At 40.5% G+C, this 21,139-nt stretch overlaps 1 protein-coding gene across 1 annotated transcript; it reads right to left on the bottom strand.

Annotated features, from left to right (window-relative positions):
* Positions 1-3,968: 3,968 nt before the first annotated feature.
* Positions 3,969-11,834, bottom strand: rgs8 (regulator of G protein signaling 8; the record flags this gene model as incomplete). The annotated part of the gene is made up of 4 exons (XM_083970344.1): positions 3,969-4,163; positions 5,825-5,991; positions 10,791-10,852; positions 11,734-11,834. The coding sequence occupies 4 exons, from the start codon at positions 11,832-11,834 to the stop codon at positions 3,969-3,971; spliced, it is 525 nt and encodes a 174-aa protein (XP_083826470.1).
* Between the last annotated feature and the right edge of the window lie 9,305 nt (positions 11,835-21,139).

Below are 21,139 nucleotides of genomic sequence, written 5' to 3'. Positions count from 1 at the left end.
AGTTTGATTTTAGGAGGGGTTCTGAGTTTAGTTTGTGTTATCCATTCACCTTTTCTGGAAACTGTGACTTGCTTTGTGGTGCTTTGTGATTGTTTGATTTAGGTGTGTGCAATTTTTTGAGAGGATATTATTCTGCCATATGTGACAGTTGAGGTTCCTGTCACTATGCCTCCAATTGATCATGTGCCCTGGCTACTTGGTCAATGGGATGTCCCTTTGGGTGACTGGCAAGCGCACATGACTCTTACCCGGGAGGTGTGGGTTCAATCCCCGCCCGGGCCCTCTTCACCTTGCCACACATACAATGCTTGCTAAAATCCTTTATTTGCTCTTGTCGTAGGGCAGTGATAATATTATTATAACCTTCATTTAAACTCAGAGATATATTGAGGAACATCCTCATTTACAATGTAGCTGAGATAAGACTCAAATCATTTGAAGACAAAACACAAAACATATGAAACATAGCCTACATAAGCGTATCAGAAATACCAAAAAGTAAAGGTGACAAAGATACATTGAAAACAGAGAAGTCTATAAACGATGTAAAATAAGATGCAGTTATGGATTTAAATTGTCCTAATGCTGCTGTTGCAGGAAGAAAAACTGGATGTAGCTATTACCTCACAATGTTACAGAAGTTCAGACAGCATGTTCTCAGGCACAGTTCCTGAATACAGAACATTTTTACGGTGATAAAAATGAAAAAAAAAAAGACGATGACATCCCACATAGATAATCTGTGCTTTTTAAAGTCTGATGTGTGAACACAGCTGCAGCATCAGCATCGATTGCTGATCTCATCAAATAGGAGGCAGCAGCACCCACACAAGGTTTACTCACTCACTGCTGTCCTACAATTACATTACTGTAATTTACACTTTCATAACCACAGATTAAGTTGTGCCGTCATCCGTCATCATCGCAGCCTGAGCCGACGATGCTCGATCACTTTGTAATCACTCTCCTCGGCGCCGTGTGCTCGTCGTCTACTGGCCCAGATAGGATAGCCTCGTGGTGTTTTGTCTACCGAGCAGGACGCTGTCCCACATTCACCGAGTGACTAACACGTTCAACAACAACAGATAAAAAGTCACGGCAAGTCTGTGGATGTGTAACAACGTCACGGTGGAGCGACTCCATCCCACCGTTGCCCCAGTTACTAGAAGACTGAGAGTGCTGCTGCTGCTGCCAAGGAGCATAAATATTTGATTATTATCATTCTGTTTTCCCTCTTTCTAAAAGTAGAAAGGTGTGTAAAATAAGACTCCTCTGCACAGCTACACTGAGTGACTCATCGCTGATAAAACCAGCAGCTACAACGTCCAACCTGCGATGTGTCAAGATGTAAATTAAAGTACTCTGGCATTTGCAATAGCAATTAACTTACTTTGTTGCTCTCCAGCCAGTTTTAATTTTAGCTTTCTTTCTCGCCTGCTAGTCCTTGTTTCTTTTCCCCTAGCAGATTGGAGACTGAATGTTCCCATCCCAACATCTCCTCTCCAAAAATCTTTTTTTTTTTTCAAAAACACAAAATCGGACAACTGGGTTTTTAAGTTATTAGAGATTTTAGCGTCTGGTGTTGTCGCTTTTCTAACGGAGGGGGGAGGGAGAGGGGGATCAAGGTCAATCCGTCAGTCTGATCGGTGGATGAATGCATTTCTCCAGCTCTTTAATACGCTTTTGGTTTTATGGAGAGAGAGAGAGAGAGAAGTCACGCAGTGCACAGAATATAGATGCAAGAGTTTTATTTTTATTCGCAAAATATATAGGGGGTGAGGTTAGGTTACATTCATGTGGAAACACAGTAACAGTAACATACCATACAGGGTGATATGTCATTCAGCCAGGGTTTTGCTGTTTGGCCTATACAGTAGACATGCATTAAATAACCCTCCACCCAGGAAAAGGAAACATTTTTCAATCAATTTATTTAAAAAGGAGTGCAAATACCGCGGGAGAACATTGGTCATGTCACTGACATATTCTGGAGTTACGTTTTTTTGTTTATTTATAAGTTTTGCAGTCATTTTCATCACATATTGTACAAGTAAAATAATAATAACTAGTTAATCTGAGTATTGCATCATGCTGAAAATAAAAAAAAACACATTTTTCAACTCAGAACAGATTCTGTCGGGTTGTCGCTTTCAATTCACTACAATAACAGGGTTTAATATTCGGTTCATACAATGTGCATTTTATCAAAAAAATGCAATTACTGTGTATATTACTGTAAATCCACTGGTGCAACAGGACGCTCTGTGTGAAACCAACATTTTCTGAACTGAGTGAATTGAAAGCAAACAAAAACATAACAAAAATTAAAAAAAAAAAAAAAAAAAAGATTAAACCCAACCCTTCGTTTTATACTCCACATTTAACTATCACATAGAATACCTGCAAGAGTTAACAATACACAGGGTTATTTATGTAGCTATAATCGATACCTAAGTGCAGTCTAGTTTGGCACAGTTTCAGATTATTATGAAAGTGTTCACTCACTTCATTGTTCAGTGTAAACACAAACTACCACAACAGGTCGACGTCGGCCTGCGTACGACGGCGTCTACTCCACAAAGAACTGAAGAGGAGTACTGTACGAGGCAGCGCTGGGGAATAACGTGACGATTACGACGAATAATTATCTCTCCATTAGTCATTTCTTCATGAAGGTTAATGAAGCCAATAAACTTCAAACTGCTCTCGACAAACACCGTGGAGGCCAGCAGAGACTTTAAACCTCCCTCAAGTCTATTTTAATATTATTATAATATGTAAAACCACAGTTAGCAGCTAAATTCATCATCTAATTGGGTCAAATTGCAGTGTTCATACATCGGTTTATGAAAGAGCCTCAGAAAATGTTATTGTGCTATTTTGAGTCTGAGTTGTTGTGTTTATTTTCAGAAGACATGATTCATGACTGATGGAAAAAGAAAGGTTTATATTCTTATCTCGATAATATTGTCCGTCACGTCACCCAGCAGCACTGAGTAGAGGTAAAATAATTAGCTTATCATCATCATCATCATCATCATCATCATCATCATCATCATCATCATCATCATCATCATCATCATCATCATCCTCCTGTCCCCGTCGGTCCACTGAGACACGTCTTATCTAGAGGGATTGCATGCACGGAGCTGGTGTAAGACAAAAGGAAACAGTGGAGCGAGCGCGTCGCCCCGTCCTTTAGATTCACAGTATATTCAGAGATGGTTCAAAGGGGGAATAAGTGGTGTTTTTTGTTATTTTTTACAGTGTAGGTCCAACTTTAAGTCCACTGACGTCTTCATGTGGTCTGGTGGTTATGGAGCTATTTCCCTGACATTAAAAGTTGGCATTGAAAACAGAATTTGGCATTGTAATAAAACATTTTGGCATTGAAAATAAAATTTTGCATTGTAATAAAAGTTGTATTGACACTGAAACAAGTATCGGCATTGAAAAATGTTGGAACACAGGCATAAAAAATACAATATTTAATTTGGATTTTTTTTTAAATATATTATCATGTAGTTTTCAATGTCAGTCTTCAGATTTCTTCTTAATGCGTCCCTATCCCCTCCACTCAGACCCTCCCCTCCACGCCAAAACCCTGACAGTAACTTGGCATTGAAAAAAAGAACATTGAAACAGAAAAAAGAAAATTGAAACTGAAAACCAGTGAGACTTGGGGAAAAATGCAGTGTAAAAAAACACACTGAAAAAGGTGGACATGAAAAAGAAATCTGAAGACTGACATTGAAAACTACATGATAATATATATTTTATAAATCCAAATCAAATATTGTATTTTTTATGCCTGTGTTCCAACAATACTTTTTTCAGTGTCAATACAACTTTTATTACAATGCCAAATTTTATTTTCAATGCCAAATTTTTTTATTACAATGCCAAATTCTGTTTTCAATGCCAACTTTTAATGTCAGGGAAATGGCTCCATAGGTGGTCTGGTGGTGTCAGACGGACCGCCGCTGGCCTTGTGCGTGCGCCCGGTTCACCATGTCTTGGTACATCTTGGACCTGAGGAATCGCGGGTACGAGTCCTTCTCCATGAGGCTGTGGACTTTGGCCTGGACTTCGTTGAGGCTGGTCGGGGACGGGTCCTCCAGGCTCTGCTTGGTCTTCTCCCTGGTGCGGTAGTCAATGTTGACCTGCCATGCAGGAGAGGCAGAGAGCAAACAACTCAGAGATACACAATAAAGTATCATATCATATCGACAGCCACACATAGTAACAGTGTGTGTGTAAGCGTAACTAATGCCCACGGTTGTGTTATCAGGTTTGTTTTGACCAAACACTGCGGATCCAGCTCCACTGAAGCTTAAACAATCACTGCTTTTCTATAGAACTCACTGTTTATTTATTAACTTGCAGAGTATAGGTCATTATAAGTTCAATTTTCATGTTGGGCAATTCAAAAACCTCATCCGTTTAAAGGGGTAGTAGCATCTTTTTAAAGTGGGGTTGTATGATCTACAAATAGCCCCTAAGTACTTTAATTGCAGTAGAAGACTCTCTGCACTCCTCCCGTTAGCAAAGCCAGCCCATAGCCCTGCCCAGAGATTTACAACATACATTGTTGTGAACAGACCCAAAGAAACGGCCTATTTTCACGGCCTAAAAGAGGTTTTACCTGAAAAAAAAACACAGTTCCATTGTTCACTATAATATAATTTTTTCCAGCCCTTCAAAGTGCAGGAAAAACGCAGTTTTTATTTGGACCTAAAACCTCTTTTAGGCCGCGAAAATAGGCCGTTTCTTTGGGTCCGTTCACAACCCTGTATGTTGTAAATCTCTGGGCAGGGCTATTATGGGCTGGCGTTGCTAACGGGAGGAGTGCAGAGAGTCTTCTACTGCAATTAAAGTAGGCCCTACTTAGGGGCTATTTGTAGATCATACAACCCCACTTTAAAAAAAATGCTACTATCTCTTTAACCCTTCATCAGGCAAGTGATGATAATCGTTAGCTTATTTTTGACAAATAGAATAAGTTGTTTTTAAGTTTAAGCTAACTACTTAAAGCATCGACAAATAAATTTCATTTTGTGTTGATGTTGGTGCCCCCTGTGGACAAATGCGGTAGTGTTTTGCCGGAACGAAGACTGCATGAGCTCTAGTAGTTATTGTCGTAAAGACGCTTTATCTGGCTTGCACGTGCCGTCTCCGGTCTGAGTGCCGTAAAGTGTGAAGTCGGAACTCCAGCTCGGAAATTTCTGACATCATAGCGCTCATGCTACAGGTTAACTTGGAGGAGAAAGAACATGGATGCCTGGAAGAAGTTTGGCATATTGTGGCGGATATATATCTATGCAGCAGCAATTTATTCTTATTTTGGAAGTAGATGAAGATGCATGAAAACATCGACAAAGTTTGATGCTTTTCAATTCATTTTACACAACTCGGAGCTCGTTTTTTTCTGAGTTGCAAGTTGAACGCAGCATGAGGCTCAGAATTTGGGGGCGTGGCCAGTCAGGCTGTACAAAGATAGAGAAAGTGCAGTAACACAAATCACTCCTCAGAAACCTACGTCTGACAACATGTCGGCTACATCCATCTCTATTCTTTCGTGATGCGGACCTCTAGTGGCCGTAGGAATTATGACGACCGTCTGTCAAGAATAAAGAGATGGTACTTCGATGTGTAAAGTTGATTTTTTCTAACCAAAACCTTAAAGAAGGTGGTTTTACCTTTTTAAACCTGACCAAACATCATCTATAGCAATTATATATTTAAATAAATTGCTAATTTTGGTTCATTTGCGATGTAAAATGTCAGGAACAACTTTGTCACACACACATACACGTACACACACCTCTCTGGGTGCCTGAACATCAATGAACTCCTTGAAGATCTTGTTTGCTTTTGTCACCAGTTTGGCCGAGCCCTTGATTTTCTTGTACTCCTCGCAGGCCATCCAGAACTCGATGTTCTCGTCGCTGAACTCCGTCTTGAGAAACGTCCGGAAGGCAGCCAGGCCATCTGAGTAGAGGAGGAGGAGGAGGAGGAGGAGGAAGATTAAACACAGGGTTAACAAAAAAAAAAGAACAAGGAGGTTATGAGAACTAAACACACACACACACACACACACAAACAACAAAACGATGATTTACATCCCAGCGTTGCACCTATTTCCTGGCAACAGCTCAGAAGTCCCTCCTCCATGTGATGTGCTATTTTTCCAGCGTGGAGTAGCGCTATCATGTGATGTGTGATAATACACTTAGTCCTATGTTGATATTTTTCCAGCACACACACACATGATGCACACACACACAGAGGAGCGGGAAATGGTTCTTATATTATCTTAAGAACACAAACAAATCAGAACAGGAATCCTCCCACAAAGAGCTCTTTCTTTTTTCAGCCTCCTGTCCAGATAAGTGATCAATTAATATCTGCCCGTCTCTAATAACACAGATGGGGGGGTGGGTAGGGGGTGGAGGGGGGGTTGTTTTTTTCTACGGCCTTGTGTCACGTTGACATGTTATTTCCACCGCTCTCGTTTCTGCTGTTTACCTAATAAAAGCCGGGCCGAGCAGAGGGGCCGGTCCATCTGTGCATATTCAACAACATTACTCACACAGAAAACACACACACACACTCGCACACACACACACACTTTCTCATGAGTGTACACACACAATAACATGCAGGTTGCACAACACACACACACACTCACACACAAACAAACAAAACAGAAGAAATCCCTAAATAACACAAGAGGGCGGAAGTTACAGGCACAAGGAAATTTTTAGAATGAGTAAATGTTGAGACACACACACGCACACACACACCATGATATCTGATCTGTTGTGAGGGTTATATTATAGCAGTGTGTTGAGTCTGTACATTGTTTGCAAAGCCTGTAGTTTAGAATAATATTCACTGGATATTGACTATATTGTTCTGTCCACCATTGAACAAATAACTTGGGCTGGACCAAAGGCTTCCTTTTTTTTTTCTTCCTTTTTGGCCGCATTCATGCCGGAAATGGGACAAACGGGGGCGGGGAATTAATGTTTAATGAGTTGCGAGTCCGGCCACATCGGATCTGGGCTTCAACACCCGTGGGTCGGATCTTAATTGTCAGGCCTGTGGTGAACTCTAGCATGAAACAAGTAGCTTAGAAACTGCCCAAATGGGCGATGCAGTGGGCTTTGAGAGGTTTTGTACGTTCACAAGAACTTGTATAGAAAATAGACTCGCCTTTTACATTTGAGAATTTCTGACTGGATTTTGTCTCTTTTTTGCTGATAAAAGTGTCGGTACATTTCATCATTCGTGGATTCATTTTTATTCAATTGTCATCTCATTTTCATCAGGAATGAAGAAACATGGAGCCTCCACTACTCAACAAGTCATTGGTCCACATCATAAAACCCATGTGGTGGTGTATTTGGTGTGTCAATCGAACTTTCATTATAGTTCATTTATAAATCAGAGATGCTAAATGTCTGAGGACAGACTGAGGCAGGTGAAGTAAGTCAGGCTGAAGAGTCGGCAGGAGGCTACAGGTGGATTAAGAGTCAGTCTGACACAGTGAGAGTCGGCGCTGCTGGGGAACTTCTTAATGAAGTGACAGGAGACCGTCGGTCCACAGATGCAAGCTTAAATACATCAGAGCAATTAGGAAGCAGCTGGGACTGATGGGGACAGTGCAGGGCAGCTGGAGACCTGGGAGTCCTCTGGGGGCCCTGCCCCGAAAACAATAATAACACCAAGCTTCAAAACAAGAGAGAGAGAGAGAGGGAGAGAAAGTGCAAAGGAGAAATTCTGGACGATTCTGATTTGTTTTCGTGCACTTAAAGGTATAATATGTAGGAATTCCTCCCATCTAGCGTTGCGGTTGCATATCGGAACGTATTCTTGATGTTGCATTCACGTGAAATCGGGCAGACTGCTGGAGGTGCTTTTGTTAGAGAGAGAATCACGGTTATGTTTTATTCATGGCCGTAGAATCTGTTCTCAGATTTCATTACAGTCACCTTTTCTGTAATAAACATCTAAAAAAACGACTAATTTAAAAGCTTTAAAGCCCCAGTATGTAGGAATTCCCCCCATCTAGCAGTGCGGTTGCATATCTGAACGTATTCTTGATGTTGCATTCACGTGAAATCGGGCAGACGTCAGACAGACAACAGACGCTGCATGTAACAGGATAAACAAGCGTCTATGTAAACAAGTGGTCCGCCAGCACGAGGCAAAACAATACAGGCCTGACAATATGTTGTCATGGTGATGTCGTATTGTTTACCATCTTTCTCTGGTGGAGTAAAATGACATCCGGTTGGTTTGCCGACGGCCGTCTGCCTGACTGCACCTGAATGCAACACCAGTGCCTCCGTCCTTCCTCACACTACACAGTGGTGACAGTTTTAACAGGCCGAGCCGACAGATCCGCTGAGTTTCCGTGGTTACCTACGGTCACACTGCCACTCAGCGTAAAAAAATGGCGATGCAACATGGCCGCCTCGGTTCGGTGCGTCGCCCACTTATGTATTTGTAACGACTTGTAACAACTCATTCTAAGGTATGAGAAAGCTTTCATTTGTATGCGGCTGTGATTCCACACTGAAATACATTTATGAAAGACATATTTGATTTTTGCTAATAAAAAGCCAAATAAGTTACATACTGGGGCTTTAAATCTATACAAACTCCCACCCTGGGACAATGTGCTAATGAAGCAGCACAACACAATGTCACATAACGTCCTCTGTTCTGCTGAGCAGAAGTGTCAGAGCTGACTGTGCACAGGTCACACAGCCAGTTTTACACAGTGAAGGGCGACACTGGAGACACTGTCCCTGCTTTTAAATCAAATTAAGGCCAATGTCAATGCAATATCCTATCAAGAGAACATTCAGTGCTGCCTTCTATCGCTCTGACTTCACTTATGTAATGTATGTGTATGTGTTTGTGTGTGTTTCGATGTACATGCTCATGCTTCGATGTCGTAGCTCACCTCCCTAATGCTTGGTCAATTGAAACAGGATACGCAGGTGTATCTCTGCCTCGGGGGGCAGGGGTGGGGGGTGGGCTCTATTCTTGGCTCTCTAACAAAACTTTATGTTTCCCGAGGGCGACATTATCTTTTCTTTCTTGTGTGTTGCATTATGTCACAACCCTGACCTGAACATTTAAAGATAATGTTCACGAGGATGTGTTGTAATAATGGACTTGAATCAGTTGGATAACCGTCCAAAGCTTTGAGACGTAAGGACACAACACAAATTGGGGATTTGTTTTTTGTGTGTGTGTGTGTGTTTTTTTTTTCACTTTGGTTGTGTTTGCTTGAGTTGGACACAGATGGAAAGACGGTCTGAGAAGTGTTGGCAGTCAGGACGAGACACTTAGAAATGTCTGTGATTAGAGTTCAGTCTCTAAACCGCTCAAATCCCACAGGACGGCACCGAGACAGAAACGACTTCTGAAGCACTCAGCTTAAAAAGATGAAGAAAAGTATGAAAATGTGACATTTGCTGATTGAAAACATAATCCATCGTCGTCTCAAGGTCTTTATTTGCTTTTTGTATTGAAGCAGTTTTTCATTGTTTGGATGAATCACAAGCAGCTTCCTGTTTCTGATGAGAGTTTCTTTCTTGTTCTTCCAGTTTTCCTGTCAAAGTTTCAAAGCAAGAAGACCCGTGGCCCAAGACCCTGTCTGGTAACGTTCTGTTATTATCTCATAGCGTGGTGAACGTGCAGGTCACAACTTGTCCACCAAAGCTTTTTGGAGTTGTTGGATTGTGTAATTGATGAGGGAAACCAATAAATCCCATGAGCCTCCGTAGCGTAGCTCTGAGCAGCTCGCCGCTCTGCTCCGCTGTTCTAAAAATAACTTACTAAGGTAACGAACCTACTGCTATGACTATAGGGATTATGGCAATGGGCCAGTTTGCCAAAATGTTGAACTATCCCTTTAGATTATGCTGTGATGTAGCCATTTTTCTGCCTGTAGCTGATTTTTTGCTGGGCGTGTTATGCCGAACTTGTTTCTGCCTGGCAATATTTTGCAAGTGCACAATGACTGTGATTGGTTGAAAGACATCCAAACAGTCGGGCCGTTTTTTCCCCTCTGATCTCAGAATCGGAGTCGGTCGTGAGTGAGACTAATCTCCATAAAACACATTTTTTTTAATGTGCTGATTACGAAATATGCATATTTGTCAATGCTTTGTTATGTTGCCATGGTAAATATTACATGCTAAGTAACAAGCCTGCAAATGTAACAAATCGGTAGATATACCGTTGTGATTTAAGCAGTTAAATAAAAAGATGCCATTCATATCAGTTCAAGCATGATCTAATATCATCATAGAATAGATGAGCAATGTATTAAATATTGGTTGGTCACAGTATAGCATGAGTTATTGCTTGTGTTTGTTGAATTACACCAAAGATAAGGAACTTGAAAAATAATTGCAATAGGATTGAATGTGCTCTGACTCCTCAGGTGTTTTCTTTGATATGTCAGCTCAGTGTGTTCACTGATGTCACAGTGAGATAACACATGTGCAACCCTGTTTGTATAGGTCACACACAATAGAGAGCATGTAAGTGAGTCTGGACCAGAGGGAAGGTCAAGTATGTGACTCATTACGCGGTGAGGAGACCTTACAACACAGATCTGAGTCGCCTTACATAAGAAAGGCTCAAGGTGTCAAGTGAAAAATAGAAGCTATTACAGAAACAAGGTTTTACTGCTGCGTTTAGGTGCCGCCGTTAGTTTGGCCGTTCGCCGCAGGGAAGAGAAACATAGAAACCTGTCCACTTACATTTGTGAGCGAGGAGGTGATCGAACGACTCAGACCATCGAACCACCTCGTCGGTTGATATCCTGTTAACAGAGAGAGAGAGACACACACACAGGAAGTGAGACGCCAACCAACCGCTGTGCTTTTCATTCATGCATTTTTAACAGAAGATGGTACAGTATGTATTATTGAAGGGTGGCTGAGTTTAATGTATGATTTATCTCCTGCTCGCAGCACTTCCGTCGCTCGAGGGGGCTGCAAAGTAATCGTAATGTTTTGGTCACATTTCCATAGTGATGGGAACAGCCGACCTTTGTCTGCTCTTTAATGTTCTATCTATATATATGAAGGGGAGGTGAAAACACAACGTCTTGGAGATTGAAGAAACACATTAACATGATTGTATCCAATGTGCTTTGTCAGAACATTAGATGTTTAGAAACATGTCAGACCTTTTACCACAGTAGAGCTGATGATGTAATGATGCGTTCAGGTACATAGCTGTGTTGACTTTGCATGGAAATGGTTGCACTGACTTGAAGTGGAAGGAAGCTCCAATATCTTTTGATTGAAATATATCCAAATTAAGACATACATAGGCTTAATCACACCAATTACAGTGTTTAATACATCAATGTTGTCTCTATAATCGCCGCAAAAACTATCAAGTCTGGACAGGAAAATACAGCTCTGATTGATCATCTGTGTTTGGCTCAGAGAGTTTTTCCCTTCAGAAGTTTGAACAGTTTTAATTCATTTCATAACTCCGAAGACCAAATGTGTTATTTCACACAACAGAAGCTTGAGTTTAAATTTGTCCCACTGAAGAAGAAGAAGAAGAAGGAGAAGAAGAAGAAGAAGAAGAAGAAGAAGAAGGCGAAGAAGAAGAAGAAGAAGAAGAAGAAGAAGAAGAAGAAGAAGAAGAAGAAGAAGAAGAAGAAGAAGACGCGTTGGCACGACTCACTTCAGACACCTGGCTGTGGTTTCATGGGCCGGAGGAAGGAACTCGGAGAAGTCGCTGTAGGAGTCGGATTTGTTGGACAGGCAGCCTAGTCTGGTCTTCATGGTGCAGATCCTGCTGGAGAAAAAAAAACAAAAAAAAAACACAACTCTTGATACGGTGTTATGAGAAGTAAGCTTTTTCTTTTTGGACTGTTCAGGTTTCCATCCACTCCTTGTTGACATTGAATTATCTGAAGATACCTAGACAAATAATGCGAATAAAGCAAAGTCAAAGTGTGTTTCCATATAAGAGCTTTAAATCGAATAAAAAATCAGTGGATAATGACGTCAAATTGGTGTATTGAAGGTGTTTCCATTCGTTTTTTGCACTGAATGAATGCAAAACTGAATGCTCAGCAGCCAAAAGTGGAGCACACCGTTGGAGTCATTGTCGTAGAAACGAGCTTTTTAGAAACATGGATCACATCTAACAACAAATGGTAAATATTGCACATGTTACAATGATAAGGGGAGCATACATCAGTCCGACTGCCCAAAAGTCCGACGGCTCATTTCTCCGACTACCCATTCTACAGTTTTAAGGTTAGGTTTAGGGTAAGGTTAAGGGTTAGGGCTACTTAAGTCTGAGAAGTGGGATGTCGGACTAATGGACGCAAAAATAAAGAAATGTATGGTCGGAGAAATGGGTAGTCGGACAGACGTCATGCGCCCCAATAAGAGTGCCTATAATGTGCCAACTGACTGCGACATACCAAGCTACTGTCAGAAGACGGTGGCGTTTTGATGATGCTCCTACCGTTAGTTAGATGTTACATGACCTGTGGTTTGTTCAGTTGTAGGAGATCATGGTTGAAAGACACTTCAGGGAAAGTTTATCCGTCTGTCTGTCTGTCTGTCCACCTGCGTATTTCTTTGTTTACTCCCGCCATGTCTTTGAAAAGCCGTGCACATACTGAAGCTACAGTAAGTTGTTTTAAAACGTGATTGCAATTCACATTTTTCCGGCAAAGAACTGTTTCATCAGCATTTATTGCATGATGCCTTTTATCGATCATGATAAAAATTTGTCGATATTTATGACATTTAATCAAGTTTTACTGTTTCCATAGAGCGTTTTTAATCCGATATAGCCTACCTCAATGCACGCAAAAAGGAGTGGATGGAAACAGTGAGTTGCTATTGGAAAGTGACGACAGGCTGGGGCTGGGTGGTTAGCATACTGACTTCATTAGGAGAAATAGTTACCTTTCAACCAAAGACATAGATATGTTAAGTGCAACTGAAAGAGCTTCAGCAGCTTTGGAGCCACAGTGGGTCTGAACATGTGTCTAACTGCTGCATGAATGTGAACCTCAGAGCTCATCAAGTGTTTTCAGTTGTGGACAAATCATGTGTTCAAATAGCTGTTGCTACGGTGGCTAATCAGATGCTTTGGCTGCATGTGGTTTGGCAGCCCCCCACTCCCCCTACATGGTTAGACTATGTATAAGTTCTGTTGAAGACCTGTTGAATAAACTGATTGTAAAAAATAAATGAAATAAAAAGCGCAGAGAGATAAGGCCGGCTGGCTGCACAGGCCTGGGCTGGATGTAGACGACAGGTGCAACTCCATATGCACAAGACTGCTTCAGTGTGGTGGAGGGAGCTTCAAACATCCCCGATACTAAACTTCACCTCCTGACGAAGCTTCTGTCTGTGAACGGGGTTTCAGAAAAGCTCCTGCACAGTTTTGCACGACTGCAAACCGAGTTCTCTGCAGTTTCACTGACCTTATCCTGCTTGTTTTAACTCACAATAGTCTGCAAAGGTCTGCATAATAACCTCATTTCATTTTTGCACAGGCTTTGTGCAAACGTGAGCACAAGTGGGTTTGTTTATTTGCTTATGGAAACTGGATAGTATGTATCTTAACGTATAGACTTTTAGTATTTTTGAATGTGATTAAAAAAAAAAAAAAACACTTCCTGTCTCATGAGGATATGTGTGTACTCCCATTTTCCATCACGGTCTGTCCCATCTTATTTGTACACTGCTGCTGTCATGTACAATTTGTCAGTAATCTGCCCCCGGGACACATGAGTCACTCCAGATGGGACATGGTCATAAAGACACTCGGGCAAATGCCAGACATTTCTGTAAAAATAGGTCTGTTGCACATAAAAAAATAATAGAACTGGGAACCATTCCTACTGACAACATAAATAGATACATTTCATAATTGAACATCCATGTTAATTCTTCCATTGGATCTAGATGACCATGATAGAGAGATTATATAACAAATGACTGGATGCATTAATGCTATAGGTTTTTACCTTTTCTGTTAAATAGCCGAAAAACCTTTCAAAAATCTATATTATAATGTATTATGTCATAGCATACCATTTGTTTCCACTCTTTCTGCTAAGTTGTGCTAACTGGCTGTTAGCTTCAGCCTCAGATTTACCATCCAGAGAGTAAATGTTAGAGTGGTATCAATATCAGCAAGTAAAATACGTATAACAACAAAAAAGTCTGCGGCCAATGTTTGGGTACATAACACTACCTTGGCTTTTGGTGCAGATCTAAAGACCAACAGGAGAATATTTTGGCATTTTTGGCACATTTCTTGCTCATTGCATGAATGCACGATCCTTACAAGTTGTACCTTGTAAAGGTGACATGGTTTTCCAACGATATAAAACACAACAATTGGAATTATTAAAGGAGCGGAATCAATCATGTGCAAAACTTGTAATGCATACAAATATTAGTCTGTGTGGATGGTGTGAATGCAGCGGTGGAGTCGGAGAAGTGGATTGTTTTGATGGTTTGGACCTTGAATTGGGAACATTGCATGAAATGTAGCGTTCATTATGATCCAACTGAAAGCCATTTGCTGGAATTAATTTGCTCCATCCTGCATGTGAATGTGAAAGCTCTTTAAAATTCTCACTTTGTGTCCTCCGTCTATCTCTGACACGTTGTTTTGAATTATTGCATGTGTGTGTGCAGAAAACACATGGACTTGTGACTAATGTATATGGTTTCTGATCTTTCTTTGTAAATGAAAATTGAAATGTTGTCTGCTTTGCTAACAAAGCTTGGGAGTGAGAGACCAAAGAAAGATTTTTTCCCCCCATGGAGGTGAATATGAGATATAATAAGAAGGAATCTGGGTTTCAGTGCAGCGTTAATAGTCGTGTTTTTTTTTTTTCTTTTTCAGAAGCTTTTCTATAAACCTCAGAAAGCAAAACGCTAAAGTTTGATTGTGCTGCAGCGTTGATATGAGTCAGCCTGCTCCAGAAACACCCATATTATGTGTCAGATGTTATGTATAAAACAGATGCAGTGAACTGGAAGAGCAGTTTGTGTTTCATCTATGTGAGTCACATTCTCAAGATGCACTCAGTTCGTTAATGAATAGTTATTTTCAGAGATAGCTTTTCGCAAAAAGTATAAAAATAAAATAATGGGCTGGAGATATTTTAAGGTGCAGGAGGATATGAATGAATAACGCTGCGCATTTACCGAGGTTCACGAGTCAGGGTCAAGTTTTACGTCAGATTCCTCCATGAAGCTGCAGAGGGTTATAAAGAGCGTTGGTTGGACGACAGCGGCAGTGACACCAACACAGCGCACAAAGCTATTTTTAAAAACCCACTGCTAAGAAGGTTCAAAATGTAAAGAATCCAGGTTTTGTGCAAACTTGTGGATGTTTTGTGGAAAGTTTATAAAGTGGAAATTAACAGTCCACTGAAAAGGTTCATTGTCTGTTTGCTGCAGGAGGTTTATTTATTTCTCTTCACTTGATAAAATCTTGAGAATATGTAAAATGTCCTGGAGTGCTCAAGTTTTTTATTATACAAATGTGACTTTAATGTATTTTTATTGAAGATCTTTGTATTGCAGCGTTGCCTTGTCAATGTTTTATCTTTATACTTATTGAAGTTCAGGTTCAGGTTATTTGACATGGGGTTGTGTGAGGAAATAAAACATAGTCGGTGTTTACCTGCAGTAAATTCAGCTGATTGAGTCAGATTGAAGCATAAATACACTAAAGTGCAGGAATATGTTGGTTCAACACTCTAAAGAAAAGGTCTGTTGGACAGAAAGAAATAAAAAATTAGCGCCCGGCTGATAAGGATATTTTGGAGCCAAAGCTGCTGTTGATATATCGGCGGATTAAATTTTATATCAAACAAAAAGCTGCTTTTGGCCCTTTAAATAAAGTTCAAGCATTTGTTATGGGATGGTGTATGGTGCAAGCAGCATATGAACAATCCTCTAACATAACATAGGTGGATATTAGCAATATTATAAAAGTCAAAGTTGTAAAACAGGATTTAGAATACATCTTTAAACGTGTGTTCACATTATCTTCCCTCCATCATTCAGACCCATGAAGTTATTGTGAATCAAACTTCAACCAGAAACTCCCTCTCCTGCTCAACGTTAATACAGCTGTCATGTCTTCAGTCGTAAGGTTTAATCGTTACATGGCAAAGTGACATTAGTATCAGAGTGGAGTAAACAACAGAGCAATAATGTAAACTGTTACGTTATTTAATTACTCAAGCACCAACTGGATAAATAATAGCCAAGAACGTCATGTCTGCGTAAATCCAAGTCACATAACATTGGCAACATCGGTGTGTATCGGCAAACTTTTGGCTGATTACCAAAGGGCGACAGTCAGCCAGATCCTAATAAATGTATTATATATGAATATGAATATTCAACCGTTATGTTATTTTGAGAGCAACTAAATTGCACATAGCTTCTGTACACACTCTTTTCTAGGGGTGGGAAAAATATCGATATGGCAATATATTGCGATACTTTATATCGCGATACGATATCGATATGCAATATTTAAATATCGATTATTATTATTTATTTTTTTTGGCTTTTGATGCCTTTATTGATAGTATAGTTGAGAGAGACAGAGAGAGGGGGGATTGAGGACTGTAGCCTCTACATGGGGCGCCTGCTTAACCTCCTGCTCCACTCGATGCCCTCCAATATCGATATTTTTTCAAATAATAAATCATGTTTCAGACGTAAATCCAGTACGACTTCCGCATCTCTGCTTCACGAGGTGTCACTGTACTGCTACCACTGTACTGCTACCACTGTACTGCTACCTCAGACAGTGTGTTGTACATGCAAATATGTTGTTGTAACTTGCACTTGTATAAAATGGCATGGGTAATTTGAATTACATTGTTTTGACTCAGTTTGTCCCATAAATTATCACTATCATCTGATGTAGGCCTACATACAACTCGAATTTTAAGATGCATAATGCCTTTTACATTTTTCAGTGAACTATGTAGAATATCGTAGAATATCGCAATATATCGCAAAATTTGGATATCGTATCGTGACTCAAGTATCGTGATGCGTATCGTATCGTGAGGTCCTTGGCAATACCCACCCTACTCTTTTCCTGTAACCACATCAATGGGCTGCACAATCATAAAAGATATGTAAAGATTAGTGTCTGTTAATCACAGATTGCATGTCAATAGATCAATCCATTCCTGTCACACAGCAACTGAAGCTTTGAATTAAACACAATTTGTAAGAATACATCAAATACTGGATGGCCATTTAACTATATTGGTCCTGGACACCAGCAGCCTTCAACCGTTTATTCATCACGGCCGGCTACATATGTGTGTCAACATGTGTCTTTTTCAGCAGGCAAAGGTCACGGTGTGAGGTTGATGAGGGGAGACGTGTCGCGGACACATTGATGAGTGTGTTTGGTTGCGTGCCGAGCTGTCAATATATAACGTGATGGGAGGAGCCCCCGCTGTGTGTGTGTGTGTGTGTCGTCTCTCCTCCTCTGTTTTGACAAAATCTGCATCTCCCCGGCTGTTATGAGCGGCATTCTTTGTCTGCAGTATGCTGCTGCAAACACGTGCTGCTGCCGCCGCCGCCGTTGCCGCTGAGCTATTTATAAAAATCCCTGACAAATCCATGTAGTCAGGAGGAAGCAGTGCATGTTCTATTCAGCCATGCATGCAGCAAGGCCGGCTCCTGGAGGAGAGAGGAGCTAAAAACAGCTACAGCAACTCTCTAATGTCTCAGATATACACAAGTGTGAGCCTCATGAATGTGAAAGTACAGGAAACATCAGCCAGACCTGCAGCGTCTGAAGCCTGGGAGGGCTGCCTGCTGGGGTTCGGAAGTAACACAAAAATCTAGATCATAGAGGTCGGAAGTGTCTGTGCATGTGTGTGTGTGTATGGCAAGCCATTTTAACATTTAAAAGCTAAGTTTGACTCTCCGGAATTAACATTGTAGATATCAACAACGTCTTTCTGACTTGTCGTAATTACATTTTTGATTCAAGATATCTGTAATTCAGGTTTGCCTAGTCAAAAAGAACATTTCAGATATCCACAACTACATTCTTCCTATCCACAATTGTGATTTCAGATATCCACAACTACATTCTTCCTAGGACAAATTACGTCACTTTAGCCATTCATGTGTATGGGCTTTGTCATTACAGATATCTACAATTCAGTTGCGGATATCCACTATGTGCATTACGGATATCTGTAACTGAATTACGACTAGTAGTAATTCCAGTTTGAGATATCTACGACGTCATTTTGACTAGTCATAATTCCAGTTACAGATACAACGTCATTTCGCCTAGTCAAAACTTAATTTAAGATATCTGAAAAGGGACATGTAGATATCTTTAATTGAGGTGAAATAAAGATATCTTGAACTGGAATTATGACTAGTCAGAATCAAATTGTAGATATCTCAAACTGGAATTCGTACTAGTCGTAATTCAGTTATAGATATCCGTAATTCACATAGTGGATATCTGCAACTGAATTGTAGATATCTGTAATGACAAACCCCATACACATGAATGGCAAAAGTGACGTCATTTGTCCTATAGGAAGAACATGTGGATATCTGAAATGACAATTGTGGATAGGAAGAATTTAGTTGCAGATATCTGAAATGTTCTTTTTGACTAGGCAAAACTGAATTACAGATATCTACAACACATATCCAGTCTGGCTTTTAAATGTTAAAATGGCTTGCCATAGTGTGTGTCGTATGCATATGTATGTGTGTGTGTGAACATCTTCTTTGATGTTACCTAACTTGGTGCAATGCAGGTTTTCAGATTTCCCTCCATGTCCTCATTTCTGGATGTTGACAGGAGACACCCTGCAGCGTTGCGTTAGCTGCAACAATGATCATGAATCCGTCGGATTTAAATTCATGTGCACAGAGGAAATATATAACATATGCTCAGTGATCTGTGATCTATACATTGATACTGCACTATAGGGTGCACGACGTATCTGCTGTGACGCCGGCGGTGTTGACGTCAAAGGCAGAAAGACAAGAGAGAGAGAGAGCACGTGTCAGTGTGAGTCTAAGTGTGTGAGGTTATCCCTCTGAAGTACAGGTCACTTCTCTGCTCTGCTTCTGGCTGAGTGAAAAAGTCAAAAATAGAAACATCCCAAGTCACATTTTTGGGACACTCTGGGATGCGCCCAAATATAGTCGATCACGTTTTTATCCTAAATCTAGGGCAGCCCCCCACACACACACACACACATTAGTCACAGGGTTTTTATATAGCACTGCAGCATAGAGCTCACTATATTATTGTGTTTTAGACGAAATCAGTGACTGGATTCACAGTTTCTAATACAGAACAGTAATTAAATGTCCAGTGGAATTTGGGGGGATTTTATGCTCATCCACTTTCTATAAAAGAACAGTGGTGAGCTTAGTTTATCTATCTGTCTGTCAGCATTGACCCTGACACATACAGAGCTGTGAAAAAGTATTTGCCTCCATCCAGATTCCTTACTTTTTTGCATATACACTTAAATGTTTAAGATCATCAAACAAATAGACAAATATCAACCAAATAAATATAAAATGCAGTTTTTTAAATGATGATTTCATTTATTAAAGGAAAAAAGTAATTGCCCTCCCCTTTGGTAAATCATGGACTGAATCAACCTGTATGTAATTGTGGATCATGATAAATTCATTCATTGATAAATTTGTAAATTGTATAATTGTGTGTGTTTTTTTTGTAATCAAGGCGTCATTGAAAAAGAGAGCTCGCTCTCAATTGACCCTCCCTGAATAAATAAAGGAGAAATGAAATTAATCAAGAAATCTCCTCAACAGAACAAAGTGAAGTAGGCTGAGAGATCTCCAAGACCAACAAAAGAAATTCAAGAAAAGATCTTGACATCTGTCAGTCTGAAAAGTGTTACAAAGCCATTTCTAAAGTTTTGGGACTCCAACGAACCACAGTGAGAACCTTGATCCACTAATGGTGTACTGACGGCCAGATGTTTTTTCTTGTAGAGAGCAGAATTTATGGTTCTATCAATTACTGCAACTTGTCCCGGTCGACAACTGACTGGAAAAAGACGTTGGGTACCTACGTCATGTTTACGTGACTCCTGAGGTTACACCCCGCCTTTCCGAAAATAGACTTTCATTCTTCGTAATAGCGGGGTTTCCTATTTTTTCTAAAGACCCCACTATTCCAAAAAGGCTATTGGGGAATACCCTCCATTCCGAACCCCCCCCACTCCGAAAGGACAGACGGACGCAATCAGAAAGGAAACGGAGGCTGCGCATTGATTCTTTTTTCCTTTTTGGGATCAAACGGATCATGTGCATAATTAACTGCAAAACAAGCAAATACTTAAAGGTATAATATGTAGGAATTCCCCCCATCTAGCGGTGCGGTTGCATATCTGAACGTATTCTTGATGTTGCATTCACGTGAAATCGGGCAGACGTCAGACAGACAACAGACGCTGCATGTAAGAGGATAAACATACGTCTATGTAAACAAGTGGTCCGCCAGCACGAGGCAAAACAATACAGGTGTGACAATATGTTGTCGATGCAACATGGCCGCCTCGGTTTGGTGCGTCGCCCACTTATGTATTTGTAACGACTTGTAACAACTCATTCTAAGGAACCAGAAAGCTTTCATTTGTATGTGGCTGTGATTCAACTTCAGTGAAATACGTATTTATGAAAGACATATTTGATTTGTTTTGCTAATAAAAAGCCAAATAAGTTACATACTGGGGCTTTCATATTAATGACATCTAACACTCATTATGCTTCTAGCCTGTCTAGCCTCTACCTGGTCTTTTTACTAAACTTAACCAACTTCTACGCAGAGTGTAAACAACGTCAGCCAGTTCAGCACCATGGACAGCTGCAGGGGGGGTTGTGTCGGAACAGAGAGCTGTCCCCAACTCCTGATTGTAGGATGAAACTCTGAGAAGTAATACTTTAACAATGGAGACACATGTAATAACTTGTGAATGTAATGAGCTTAAACAATATTTTTGTTTAAGCTCATTACATTCACCTATACCAGCTTATTAGTACGT

The sequence above is a fragment of the Trachurus trachurus genome, assembly GCF_905171665.1.
Source record: "Trachurus trachurus genome assembly, chromosome: 4".
Classification (NCBI taxonomy): domain Eukaryota; kingdom Metazoa; phylum Chordata; class Actinopteri; order Carangiformes; family Carangidae; genus Trachurus; species Trachurus trachurus.
The sequence above is the reverse complement of the archived record's forward strand: the minus strand, read 5'-3'. Positions and strand labels throughout refer to the sequence as shown.